The 14,530-nt window shown below is 44.7% G+C and overlaps 1 protein-coding gene across 2 annotated transcripts; it reads left to right on the forward strand.

Annotated features, from left to right (window-relative positions):
* The first annotated feature begins 26 nt into the window (after positions 1 to 26).
* Spata5l1 (spermatogenesis associated 5 like 1) lies at positions 27 to 14,029 on the forward strand. Of its 2 annotated transcripts, none has more exons than XM_040746193.1 (8): positions 27 to 1,177; positions 1,784 to 1,969; positions 4,377 to 4,535; positions 7,197 to 7,346; positions 8,349 to 8,541; positions 9,963 to 10,093; positions 10,938 to 11,063; positions 13,848 to 14,029. In XM_040746193.1, the coding sequence occupies exons 1-8, from the start codon at positions 98 to 100 to the stop codon at positions 14,010 to 14,012; spliced, it is 2,190 nt and encodes a 729-aa protein (XP_040602127.1). In that variant the 5' UTR covers positions 27 to 97; the 3' UTR covers positions 14,013 to 14,029. The 2 variants fall into 2 exon arrangements, with proteins under 2 accessions (XP_040602127.1, XP_040602126.1); XM_040746192.1 differs by having other exon boundaries at positions 28 to 1,177; positions 7,197 to 7,406.
* The last annotated feature ends 501 nt before the right edge of the window (positions 14,030 to 14,530 follow it).

The following is a 14,530-nucleotide window of genomic DNA, read 5'->3' on the forward strand; positions in this document are numbered from 1 at the left end:
ATCAGACGCTTGGTCTTTCACGGCGCTTGCGCGCCGCCTGCATCCGGCAGCCCGGTAGGATTGCTGCCGGGCTGTCCCCGGCGCGGCTCTCCAGGTCATGGCTCCAGACTCCGGGCCCTTCCCTGACGAACAGTTTCTGAAGCTGCTGCCGGTGGATCCCCGGGACCGGGACACCCAGCGCTGTCGCCTGGGACCGGCCGCCCTCCGCAGCCTGGGCGCGCGCCTGGGCTCGCCGCTGAGGATCTCGTTGCCCGCCGGCGGCTGCTGCCTCTGCACGGCTTGGCCCCGGCGCGACGGGGCGGACGGCTTTGTGCAGCTGGACCCACAGTGCGCGAGCCCTGGAGCCGCTGCGGCGGCGGCGACGGGGAGGATCAGTCTGGACAGTTTGCAGCCGGTGCCCTGTCCGCCCCTGCGGCGCCTAGCGGTGTGGCCGGTGCTGCGACCGCAGGCGGGAGCCCCGAACCCCGCTGCGGTGCTGGAGGTGGCGCACGAGCTGCTTCGCAACCGGCCGGTGTCTCGGGGACACGTGGTGGCCGCCCCGCCGGGCGTTCCGGGCCCAGTAGCGGCGCTGCACGTGGTGGGCGGGACACCGGACCCTGAGCCCGCCGGGTTGGTCACACCGCGCACCTGCATCACGCTCGGCGACCGGCCGCCGCCACAGGTCGAGCCTCCGGGGGAGGTGGCCCTTGGGGGCCTGTCGGAGACGGCCGACACCCTGCGGGAGCTGCTCCGCCTGCCGCTGCGCTACCCGCTCGCCCTAGCCGCGCTTGGGCTGGCGGTGCCCCGCGGGGTGCTTCTGGCGGGACCCCCGGGAGTGGGCAAGACCCAGCTGGTGCGGTCCGTGGCGCGCGAGGCGGGCGCGGAGCTGCTGGCGGTGAGCGCCCCAGCGCTGCAGGGCGCCCGGCCCGGGGAAACCGAGGAGAACGTGCGGCGTGTCTTCCAGCGCGCCCGGGAGCTGGCCAGCCGCGGGCCCAGCCTCCTCTTCCTGGACGAGGTGGACGCCCTGTGTCCCCGCAGAGGCGGCCGGGGGCGAGTCCCCGAGAGCCGCGTGGTTGCCCAGGTGCTGACGCTGCTGGACGGCATCCACGGGGACCGGGAGGTTGTAGTTGTGGGAGCCACCAACCGGCCAGACGAGTTAGATCCAGCGCTGCGCAGGCCCGGGAGGTTTGACCGAGAGGTAAATAGCCAGCCCTGGTTAGAGCCCCTGGTCCCTGAAGCTCACCCTTTCGTATAGCTGGGTCTGGCAGGAATTGTAGATCTCTTGGGACTTTTGTACCAGAACCTGATTATCTAGAGTCATATCATTCTGGGAAGCAGAATGGTCATTAGCTTTGTTGTGCAGGTCATGAAAGTGAATAATAATAATGTTAAGTATTAAGGTAACTAAGCCTGTTGCAATCATATTGATCTGAAATGGCTTTGGAAAGAGAGTTTAGTCACAGTAAGAGAAGGAGGGAAAGGCAAATAAACACAGGCATTAGCCCCTAAATGTATTTTTATTCATTCCTTGTCAGGATACCAGCTTCCTAACTACAGTTGACTTCCTGGGTTGTCAAGAAAGTTGAATATTCAGTACTGCCTTTTTCGGGCCTCTTGCTCCATTAAGCAATTAGTATTTTCTTATATTCAGAATCTAAGGTGTGCCTAAAAGTTCATACTACAAGTTCCAGAATGGCTTGCTGAATGACTGTATGTATTTATGAGGATGGGCTTGCTGAATGACTGTATGTATTTATGAGGATGCTTTTAAAGAAAGATTTTTCTATTTTTGCTTTGCCTGTAGGTTGTCATTGGGACTCCCACACTTAAGCAAAGAGAGGCAATTCTGCAAGTGATTACTTCAAAGATGCCCATCTCCAGTCATATTGATTTAGGGCTCCTGGCAGAAATGACAGTTGGCTATGTTGGTGCTGACCTGACAGCACTCTGTAGGGAGGCTGCCATGTGTGCCCTTCTTAAGCATGAGGAGGTAAGAAGTGTTGACTTATGACCAGCTATGTTCATCTAACCCTAACCCTGGTAATAGGACAACTTAATTTGGGGGTTAAAAGAAGTGGTAAGTACCTTCCTTGGCATGGTTGGTAGTCTCCACAACTGTTTGTGTGTGTGTGTTTGAACATACATCATGTATACAAATTTATCATATATATTTACATCTCAATGCCATGTAAACATATGTTTGAAGATGAGGAAATGGCTAAGTCTTCAGGAGGTCTCTTCAGTGAATTTTCCTCACCGCCACAGTAACTCCCTAGTGCTAGAACTGGGAGCAGCTGCGAAAGATGGTGTCCTGCAGGAGAATCTGACAGGTTTGAATTCAGATGCTTTAATGTTCCAGGCTTGATCTTAGGCATCTCTGGCTTAGGTGGATCAACCAGCTCACTGCTGCTTGAGGAGGGGCCTACCTCCCTAAGTCTAGTAACCACAGGTGATGGCTGAGTTCAGAAACAACCCAGGGGAAGTGGCAGGAAGAAGGAACAGAGACATCTGGGAAGGTACTGGCTTATCTTTTCTCCCACTAGGCAGGTGAGGGGCTCTGTTTGTACCAGGGCAGACAAGTAATCCATTGAAGTTTTTCTGAAATAGTCCAATTAAGGAATTAGGAACATGGTTTAATAAATATAGGAGAGAGAAGAATTTATATCCCCAAGGATGAGGAGAGTCAAGTGAAATAGTGAGTGTACAAGTGTCCTTAAAATGGAATTTTCAAATGCTAGTTGACATTATTTCTAAATTAATTAGTATCTGGTGCCCAGGGTCTAATATCGAAAGCCAGTGAAGCAAAGAAACAAAACAGAAAATGGTGGTGATGTGTCCCCCAAGTCTTTTCATCAACAGTAGGGCAAATGCTCAACAGTGACAAAATCAGCAGATGAAAGTTTGCCAGAATGTATCCCCATCAAACACATGCCTGAAACTTACCAGGACAACAGTATAAAGAAAGTGAGCCTTGCCTAAAACATCACCCTAGAGATGACAGATGCTAACGTTCTTAGATAATACTGTTCAGAGTAGGTCTACCATAAGTGTCCACTTTCATGGTCTTATAGAAATGGCATCAAATAGTTGAAAATGAGAATTTGTAGACAACCCAACACTTAGAATTTGATATGAAGGCAAATTACTTAATAACAATACAGGAAAATGGAAATGAATCTGGGAGCTTTTAGCTACCCAAAATTGCGCTTCACTGGAATGTTCAAGAAAATCGTAAAGTAATACCTGTTAGCAGGAAGTTGACCTTTGAGTATAGCAGAAAGCCAGTGAGGATGTGGCTTGCGTTTGGAGATGGCCAGACAAGCGAACTTGCAAACTTAAGACTAGGGGAAGGGCTTTCAGCCCATTTCCTTCATAGGGAAGGAACATTTAAAGACAGTTAAGAGCAGCAACCTGAGAGAAAAGTATGGACAGGCCCTGGGCAGTAAAACACCCAGAAACATGAGTCTGTTTTTAAGTTCTTTTTTTTTAACTATTTTTTAAATCATTTTGATTTTATTGGAAAGTTGCAAAATAAAGAACTTTAGCTAGACCCTTTATCCAAATTCATAATTTTTAACATTTTACTAAATTAACATTATATTCTCTCTTGTCCATTGTGTGTGTGTGTCTGTCTGTATGTGTGCGTGCATGTGGACATGCACTCAAATGCCTATTTGTGTATGTGCATGTTTTTTATTTTATAGGGGCTGCTTGAGAATTTTTTTTTAATATGAGATTTGTGACTTTGACATGTGATTCAGGTTAGTTGTTTTGTGAATGGTCAGATTCCAGGTATACATCCCTGGTGGGAACAGCACATAGTCAGGATTGTGTCTTCACCATGTGGAGGCACAATACCCCTCAGATGCCTATTGGTGTCACCAACTGAATAGCTACCAGTGCAGTGTCTGGTTCCTCCACAGAGCTATTGTGCAAGGAGACACTTTGAATTGTGAAGATGTCCTCTCGTCAAGTGTTCTTACTCAGGATAGTTTTTATAGAATGACTTTCTAATTGTTATTTCCTTTATTTCACTCCGAATTGAGGAAATTTAATTAACACAATGTTGAGTGCAATTTCTTCCTGTCACACCCTTGCAAGCTTAAAGCTTTGTTAGTGTCCTGGGGGAGAACGGCTTCCTGTACTGAAGAAGCAGGAGGGGCTCTGGTTTCAATAGAGGACAGTCCATTAACAGCTGTAAACCTGTGACCTCCTGAGCTCAGTGCTTCCACTTTGATGAAATGATTGACTGAGATGCTTTAACTTGAGAGTAGGGTAATTAGATTTGTATGTTCAAAAGAGGTTTTTGTTTGTTTTGTCTTGTTTTAGTTCCTTATGCTTATATACTATAGAAAAAGCCTACCTGATTTTTGGCTTTTGGGGGTGTATTTCTTCAGAACCAAGACGCTCCTACGATTGAAGAAACAGACTTTCTTGATGCTTTGAAAAAGATTCAGCCCTCATCATTTCGAAGTTCTATTGGACTGATGGACATCAAGCCTGTTGCCTGGGAGCAGATAGGGGGACTTGAAGATGTAAAGCTGAAGTTAAAGCAGGTAACAGTTACTGTTGGCACTGTTGAATCCCATGGTAGCATTCTGTGTCTATAATGAAAATGACATAATCAAATGGCATGTGCCATCTTACCCAAATTCCTGCTCATGTGGTGTAGTCTTTATTTGACTAGACACCTGTAGACATCAAAACCTGTTTTTGTGCTTCCCCATCTTAACCCTCTCTTAGAATTTTGTTTTAAAGAGTTCGTGATAATCTAGAGCACAGGTCAACAGAATTCCTGTGATAAGCTGGATACTAATGCTTTAATTTTGCGACGTGCAGGCTGTCACAGCCATTCATTTGCCACTACTATAGTCAAGAGCAGGTAAATGCATTTGGCCCGTGCGTCCTTGGTTCTGCATCTATAGATTCAACCAGCTGTCCAGAATACTGTTATCTACTGAACAGATCCAACTGTGTACATGGCATTTACATTATTTGGGTATTGTAAGTGATAGAGCTAATTTGCAACAAATGGATGTAGGTTATATACAGATGCTGTGCTAGTCTTCCTGGGTGCTGGGGTTTGAAGCTGTGCAGAGCCTTTCTCAGGGACTTGTCTCGTTTCTCGGTCACAGTATTAATGCCTGAGAGATATCAGTCACACTCCTTTGTTGTGTTCTGTTAACCTGGCTGTGGCACTTTCTCAACTTTCTGGGCTCTTTTCTCCCTTCCCTGAAATGTTGGTGCCCTAAGAGACTCATGAACATCTTTCTTTAAAATTATTTTCATTTTATGCATATTAGTATTTTGGCTGCATATATGTATATATACATACACACACACACATGTATGGGCACCACATGCGTGCCCACTGCCTATGGCAGTCAGAAGAGAGTGTCAGATGCCCTGGGATTGGAGTTATGCATGGTTGTGAGCCACCATGTGGATTCTAAGAACCAAACCTAGGACCTTTGCAAGAGTAACATGTGCTCTTAACCTCTTAACCTCTGAGCCATCTCTCAGACCAGACATCCTTTCAGCAGTGTAAGGTGATTGTCACAGTGTCTAAGATTATTCTTAGCTGTCCTTTGAAAAGTCTTGAGTAAATTTTTCTTGATGTCATCAGGACTCCTTAGCTGTCTGCTAGATAACCACAGGGTTGTCAACATGTCATGTCCAGGGTCCAGTTAATGTCAGGCATAGGGCATATCCCAGCACTCGGGAGGCAGAGGAGTTGGATCTCTGTGAGTTAGAGGCCACCTTTGGCTACATAGTAAGTTCTAGGATAGCTAGGACTACATAGTGAGACCCCGTCTCAACAAAACAAAAAGTAGAGTCTAGCTAATCAATGCCATTTCCACACCTGAGATTCCCTGTCAGGTAAATGCAGTCAGCCTTCAGTTCCCTGTCTGAAGTGTGGTACCAGGGCTTTGTGAAATGCAGTTCCTTATGTGACCTGTCTGCCTTGCTGTCTTCGTTGCCTGTGATACATCAGGCCTTAACTTTTTCTTTTTTGGTTTTTCGAGACAGGGTTTCTCTGTATTGTTTGGAGCCTGTCCTGGCACTCACTCTGTAGACCAGGCTGGCCTCGAACTCACAGAGATCTGCCTGCCCCTGCCTCCCCAGTGCTAGGATTAAAGGCATGTGCCACCAACGCTCAGCCCAGCCTTAAAAATTTTGTGGCATGAATCATTCATTGTGAGAGGAGAGATCTCTGACCAGACTGATCTCCCTGCCTCAGTTTCCTCTCCTTCCAGAGTGTTCCACATATTTCTGCACTGTCAGTTGGAACTTGCAGAGCCCATGGTCTCCACTTCACCTCCATTGCCTCTGCTCACTGCTGGGGCAGTCGATTGATTCAGTTGTCTCCCTTCTCCTTGGAGTGCCTGTTTTGGCCTGGTTGTTAGCTTAAAGGTCTGTTTCCCTGGGAACAAGCCTACCAACTTCCCCTCTTCTCTTTCTTTCTTGAGGCCACTGTTGGCTCTGTCACCTCACCAGCAGTAGGTTGGACACTCATTACTAGTAGTAAGGGTCACAGTAACTCTTAGGGAGTTTCTGAGTCTGTAAAATGATCATAAGGCTGTTTGATTTTGAGATGTTTAGGGTTACTTCGCTGTTCAGTAACATTTATTAAGTGCCTGCTTCAGGCAAGTATTATTCTGGGTATTAAGGATTTAGGCATGAACTCTGCTGATTTTGTAGCAAGAGCAGAGTGACCAACCCAACGTGGAGAAAGAACAGTAATGAACTATAAATGTTCTGAGTAAGGTGGAAGGCAGGACAGGCTGTGGCTGGGAGAAGGGGTCTCACTTCTGCCCAGGGTCCTTGGGGAAGACTTCTCCGAGCAGTAATTTGAGCTAAGGCTGAGAGATAGAGAACAAGCCACACAGGCCTGGAGAGATGGCTCAGCAGTTAAGAGCATTTGTTGCTCTTGTAGAGGACTGGATTCAGTTCCCAATACCATATTGTGACTCACAACCATCCTTAACTCCAGTTCTAGAGGAACCAGTGACTTCTTGAGACCTCTGCAGGGGCCAGGCATGCACCTGGTGCACAAACATACATGTAGGCAAAATGCCACACACACACAAGTTAAAAGATAACTAAAAGTTTAAAAAGAACTGCTGGGAGAACATTCAGGAGTAGCGTGGTAACCCAAGGGAGGGATTTGGCATGTGCCTTGTACACTAACATCTCTGTCTTCTTGCCTCTTACAGTGTGTTGAGTGGCCTCTGAAGTTCCCTCAGGAATTTGCTCGGATGGGTCTGAAGCAGCCAAAGGGCCTTCTCCTCTATGGCCCCCCTGGGTGTGCCAAAACCAGTCTGGTGAGGGCCCTGGCTACAAGCTGTCACTGCTCTTTTGTGTCGGTGAGTGGAGCCGACCTCTTTTCACCCTATGTCGGAGATTCAGAAAAAGTCCTGTCTCAGGTTTGTTTCTTTTTACGTGTTGTTTTTTTCCCCTAGTTGTAAAAGTTATATATGCTTACGTTTAAAACAAGGGCCCTCTTAACCCGTAATGGATCCTTCCTTCCACCTATTACTACTGTTTGTGAGTTTCCTCTCTGATTTTGGTAAGGCCTAGGTGAGCTTTTATCTTTCTCCAGTTTTATTATTTTTTATTTAATTTTTAATTTTTGAAAATCATTACGTGTATGTCCATGTGTGGCATGTGCAGTTGCTCACACACTTTTAAAAAGGTGCTCACATACTTGTGTGCAAGTGCTCACACAGACCAGAAGAGGAGGCTGGGTCCCCTGGAGCTGGAGCAAGGGATTATGAGTGGGTACTAGCAACTGAACTCAGGGCCTTCGCAAGAGTAGTGAGCACTCTTAACCCCGAGTTATCTCTCCAGTCCCTGTATCTTGGTTTTTAAAGCTAAACATTTGTCATTAGGTGGGTGTGGTGGCATATTCCTTTAATTCTAGCACTCAGGGACAGGCAGATTTCTGTGAGTTCCAGGCCAGCCTAGGCTATGTAATGAAACCCTGTTTTAAAAGAAAACATCACTTCTTAAATTCCATGTTAAATATCTTTTTTTTTTTTTTTTTTTTTTTTTGGTTTTACGAGACAGGGTTTCTCTGTATTGTTTTGGAGGCTGTCAGTCCAGCCCGGCCTCGAACTCACAGAGATCCGCCTGCCTCTGCCTCCCGAGTGCTGGGATTAAAGGCGTGCGCCACCACTGCCCGGCAAATATCTTTTAAGAAGACAACTTTTTAACCACTCTTTATCATTGGCCTTCGTTTTGTTTACTAATTCCCTAGTTCTTAAGCACTTAGAATCTTCATTTTTCTGTTTTAATGATTGCAAATAGCAAAACGAAAATAGTCACCGGAATGGCGTGTGACGTTATGTTTTTTTTCCCTCACTAAGGTATTTCGACAAGCAAGAGCCAATACTCCAGCGCTTGTGTTTTTGGATGAGATTGACTCAGTCTTGGGGTCTCGCTCAGTCGGCACCTTGGGATGTGATGCTCGGGAGCGAGTTCTTTCAGTTCTGCTGAATGAACTCGATGGTGTGGGAGTTAGGACGGTAGAGAGAAGAGGGAGGAAATCAGACCAACAGGGTAAATACCAGGAGACCGAAACACGAAGCATTGTTCATTACCCAGAATGCACCATAATTCCAGGCCAGAATTAAATAGCATTCCTGCACAGCTGCATTTCCCAGGCTGAATTAATCTTACACGGGGTTTATACGATTTCACTTGAATTCTTGGGACTTTTTAGGACTGATAAAAATTGTGATTTGGGCAGAAAAAGTGAAAAGTTTTATAGTTATCTTAGATGTGATATGTATCTTACTGAATGGAGAGGGGAATTTATTCTCATGTGTATATTCCTGAAGAAGGATGTCCCCTTTTTTGATTACAAAACAAACTAGTACTTGAGTAACTTCGGTAGCTGAAAGCAAGTATGTCTTGGAGTCCTCTGCCTCTGTGAGCCCCTTCTTCAGATAGAGAGTTTCTTGTTGTCCTGAGCAGGTCATTTCTGATTTTTTTGTTTTTGTTGCCCATTTTTAAAAATTACTCCACATAAAGAGCATTTTAACCTCTCAGCAGAGATAAAACACACTGTAATTAGAAGGGACCCACGATAACCTGATGTCAGGATGCAGGGAGTCCTTGTGCAGCAGCCCTTTCGCGTGATGGGAAACTTGCTGCTTTGAGGGGTAAACACTGGAGAATCACTTCGATTATTCAACTCAGTGATGACTTTGATTTTAGGCCTTTGCCATGTCTTGCTTTTAACTGTTTCTTCTCTTGAGCTGGGGGTCGTGTGTAGTTCAGTGGTAGAGTGGCTGCCTGGTCTGAACGAACCCTGGGTGCTATCCCAGCACCATGCAAAGCCAAGTGTGCTAGTAATGGCTGGGAAACCCAGTCCTGGGAGGTGTGAGCAGGGGAGCAGAAATTTAAGGTCCTTTTTGTTGAGTAAGGAGTTTTGGTACAGCTGGGGGTACATGAGAACCCACCTCAAACAGAAACACATCTTCTTCTCATCCAGGGTTTGTATAACTGCAGCTCAGGTTAATTGTCATTGTATCTGCCTCTGGGAAGAGAAATGAAAAGTAAATTTCCATCTTTGGGAGTATTGAAAGCTAGACTTTCCACAACTATACATGCCCCCATTAGTCAAGCATTCTTCCTTTGTAAGCATCCTTTTATAGTTGTCATTCATTGGGTGCCTGAGTGGATTTGGGCACCAGCCAGATGTTTTTCCATCTGGCTTTTCTTTCGTCAGTTCTCACATGGAGAAACGCCTGTCAGAGCTAGCCGGTCCTTTTATACACACAGGAAGCTCTTTGATTAATGAGTTGTTTGTAGGGTGGCTTGGTACCAAGAAGGTAGCTGGGATGGCAAGTAAGCATCCTGGCTGCAAGAAAGGGTGTCCCCATTCAAACAGCACATTGTCATGTGTGACTTACTTGATAGGATTTTATTAAGTAACGGTTTGTTGACATTACTTTGTATTATATGCTTTCCCTCAGAATACCAAGAAATTCTTAATCGGAATGTCATGATTGTTGTGGCAACAAATAGGCCTGATGTTTTAGATGATGCCTTGTTACGACCTGGAAGATTGGATAAGATGATCTATGTCCCCCCTCCTGATCAAGAGGTAACCACTGCACTCGGCGTGCATCCCTGCCTGCCTGGGAGCACGTCTGCCTGAATTCAGACTGGGTGCAGGCGGACCCTTCGCTCTGCTCCCACTGTTGCATGCTGGTCTCCTTCTCTGCTTGATGGCTCCTCGTGAGGTCACATCTTTGCCTGTCCATGCCCTCAGGAACCATGCCTGAAGGTGACTCCAGTGTCTCAGCAGTGCTGGGGGCACTGGGTGTTACGGGCATTGGGGTGGAGGAGGTGCTGAAAGGGATTTGGCAGTGTCTGGGTCTGCAGGGACTGCAGCGTGCTCAGTCAGGAAATCCTTACTTTTAAACACCCAGAGCAACTGACAGTGGTGAAGGGCTCCAAGAATGAATTTTTCCCTCCTTGGGCTTTTACCAAGTTTCTAGAGGTTTTTGTTTGTTTGTTTAAGTAAATGCCTGATGCTTCTATATGTGTTTGTCTCTAAAACTGTTCTGATAGCACTATTTGTTTCCAAAAGAAAGTCATCTTTTCTCATAAGAAGTGGTTATGATTGGCTACTTCAAAAATTAATTATGAAAATACTTGTTTTACCATTGCCGTGTGGACCACTGATGACTTGATCTCTTTTTCAGAAGCAAGAGTGATTTTAATTGATTGAATATGAATACACACACATAAACACACACCACATACACAAATACACCACACACACAGATGTACCACACATACACAAATACACATACTACACCACATACCATACATACACATTTTGTAATATGCTAAAAATAATTTTTGAACTTAAAATGTTTAACATGTCAGGGTTGACATAAATGTTAAGGATTGTCAATATTTTGTCTTTGGTTTTGTTCTAGGGGAGGCTTTCTATTTTAAAGGTCTGTACAAACAACATGCCAATAGGGCCTGATGTTTCATTAGAAAAGCTAGCAGCAGAAACGTGTCTTTTCTCTGGAGCTGATCTTCGAAACCTCTGCAAAGAAGTAAGTGTGTACTGTTTCATTTTGAGGCAGGAGTCATTATAGGTTTTCTTTTTCTGTAAACTTTACTAAATATAAAATTCAGAAGAATGCATAGATTTTAAGGATATAATATCGAATAACTGTAAAGTGACCACACTTTTATAACTGCCACTTGTGTCAGGAAGACATTGTTGGTATTCCAGAATCTTCCTTAGGTCCTTCCTACCCTCTGTCCCCTGCTGCCCCCCAAAGGTCATCACGCTGCCCACTCCTACATTGGAGGCACCTAGGAGCTTTTGAGTTTTGAGTTTCTGCACTCTGCCATGAAATTTATCTGTGATGGGAGCATGGAACTGCATCTTGGAAAACTGCTGGGCCATAAAACATGTCATCCCTTTCTTTTACAAGAAGTGCTGTGTAAACTTTCCTATCTTTGGGTCAAGATTCTTCATCTTAAACTGTATGTGAACTCAGGGTGTGTATACTAAACTGCAGATTGCCCACTTAAGGCTAGATTTTTAATGTACAAAAAACTATGGTCTAGGGTGGATTTTTAGTCACCTTAACTTTTAGTGTAATATTTAAATTAGAAACAAGCTTGTTTTACATGTCAATGACAGTTCCCTCTCCCTCCCCTCCTCCCTTGCCCCTCAACAACCCCTATCCCATCCCCTTTCTGCTCCCCATGGAGGGTGAGGCCTTCCATGGGGGATCTTCAAAGTCTGTCACAACATTTGGAGCAGGTCTTAGGCCCTCTCTGGTGTGTCTAGGCTACAAGAGTAACCCTCTATCAGTCTGGGGTCCATGAGCTCCCCCTTGTTCAGATCAGCTGTTTCTGTGGGTTTCCCCAGCCTGGTCTTGACCCCTTTGCTCATCACTCCTCCCTTTCTGCAACTGGATTCTAGGAGTTCAGCTCAGTGTTAGCTTCTGCTTCCATCAGCTACTGGATAAAGGCTCTAGGATGGCATTTAAGGTAGTCATCAATCTCCACTATTGCTTAGATTCTTAGTTGGGGTCATGCTTGTAGATCTCTGGACATTTCCCTAGTGCCATATTTCTCTTTAAACCTATAGTGGCTCCCTCTGTTTTGGCATCTCTTTTCTTGCTCTCCTCTGTTCTTCACCTGACTCGATCTTCCTGTTCTCTCATGTCTTCCTCTCCCCTACTCTTCTCTTCTCTTTCTCCTAACACCCACCCCCCCCCATGCTCCCAATTGGCTCAGGAGATCTTGTCCTTTTCCCCTTCTCCAGGGGACCATGTATGTCTCTCTTAGGGTCCTCCTTGTTTTGTAGTCTGGTAATCTTTGCTTTGTGTCTAAAATCCATATATGAGTGAGTACATATCCAAGAGCATGGGAGATCTTTCCATTTTCTGGTATCTCCTTTAATATCTTTCTGTAAAGACTCAGTGTTCTTGCTATATAGATCTTTCACTTGTTTGGTTAGCGTTACCCCTTGATATTTTATGCTGTTTGTGGCTATTGATTTCTTTCTCAGCCCATTTATCGTCTGTATATAGTAGGGCTACTGTTTTTTTGAGTTAATCTTGTATCCTGTCACTTTACTGAAGGTGTTTATCAGCTGTAGGAGTTCCCTTGTAGAGTTTTTCGAGTCACTTATGTAAACTATCATATCATCTGCAAATAGAGAAAGTTTGACTTCTTCCTTTCCAGTTTGTATCCCCTAGATCTCCTTTTGTTGTCTTATTGCTCTAGCTATAACTTCAAGTACAATATTTAAGAGATATGGAGAGAGTGGACAGCCTTGTCTTGTTCCTGATTTTAGAGGAATCGTGTTGAATTTCTCTCCATTTAGTTTGATGTTGGCTGTTGGTTTACTATATATTGCTTTTATTATGTTCAGGTATGTTTCTGTTATCCCTGATCTTTCTGGGACCTTTATCATGAAGGGGTATTGAATTTTGTCAAAGACGTTTTCAGCATCAAGTGAGATGATCATATGATTTTTATTTTGCAGTTTGTTTATATGGTGGATTACATTGATAGATTTTCATATGTTGAACCCTACATCCTTGAGATGAAGCCTACTTGATCATGGTGGATGATTTTTCGGATGTGTTCTTGGATTCGAGATTTGCTAGTTTTTGTTTTTGGTTTTTCAAGACAGGGTTTCTCTATATTGCTTTGGAGGCTGTCCTGGAACTAGCTCTTGTAGATCAGGCTGGCCTTGAACTCACAGAGATCCACCTGCCTCTGCCTCCCGAGTGCTGGGATTAAAGGCGTGCGCTACCACCACCCAGCAAGATTTGCTAGTATTTTATTGAGTATTTTTGCATCAATGTTCGTGAGGGATATTAGTCTGAAGTTCTCTTTCTTAGTTTTGTCTTTGTGTGGCTTGGGTACTAAGGTAATTGTAGCCTTGTAAAAAGAGTTTGGCAACGAACCTTCAGCTTCTATTATGTGGAACACTTTGAGGAGTACTGGAATTAGGTCTTTGAATTTCTGGTAGAATTCTGCACTGAAACCATCTGGGCCTGGGCTTTTTTTTGGTTTGAATACTTTTGATGACTGCTTCTATTTCATTAGGATTTATAGGTCTATTTAAATTGCTTATCTGTTCTTGATTTAATTTTGGTAAGTGGTATCTATCCAGGAAATTGTCCATTTCCTTTAAATTTTCAAATTTTGTGGAGCACAGGTTTTCAGGGTATTAGCATAATATTTTTGATGTATTGAACTGCTTTGTGTGAGACTAAAGATTTACAACCAGATTGCAATGTTGATGTTACTGTTAGTTTTAAAATGAAGCAAATTAACTGTTCCCTCTTGCTTGTCTCTGTCACCAGGCTGCCTTGTTTGCTCTGCAAGAGGACGGACTGGAAGCAGCCACAGTGAGGCAAGAGCACTTCAGAGAATCCCTTAGGATTGTAAAGCCATCCTTAAGCCGGAAAGGCTTGACTTTATATGAAAACTTATTTAAGAAAGGACTCTCTAACTTGGAAGATAATTAAAATTTTATTTTATTCAATTCTCCGCTTGCTTGTGGTTTGCAACTTTACGCTTTCATAGGAGAGAGACTGAGAGAGACAGAAACTGAGAGACTAAGAGAGAGACTGAGAGACTGAGAAAGTGAGTCTGGGAGAGAGAGAAACTAAAGACACTGAGAGAGAATGAAAGAGACTGAGAAACTTGACCTGATGAGGACCATCTTATTTCTAAACAGTAGAGAGAGAGAGAGAGAGAGAGAGAGAGAGAGAGAGAGAGAGAGAGAGAGAGAGAGAGAGAGAGAGAGAGAGATTTTACGTGTTTGTTATTTTTGATTGATCTCTTTGTGATTTTGAAGTGATATCATGCCTACAGAAGAGTTGCAGGAAGAGAACTTCAGCCTTCTCTAGCCCAGATTCTCCAGTTTAGGGTTTTGTCATTTGTTTTCTCATCTTCCTCCCACACACATTGCTTTCTGAACAATTTTGAGACCAGAGTACAGTCATGTATTACCCAGCTTGGGATAACACTCAGAAGTGTGCCA

Source organism: Mesocricetus auratus, unplaced genomic scaffold (assembly GCF_017639785.1).
Source record: "Mesocricetus auratus isolate SY011 unplaced genomic scaffold, BCM_Maur_2.0 Super-Scaffold_100004, whole genome shotgun sequence".
In the NCBI taxonomy this organism is placed as follows: Eukaryota; Metazoa; Chordata; class Mammalia; order Rodentia; family Cricetidae; genus Mesocricetus; species Mesocricetus auratus.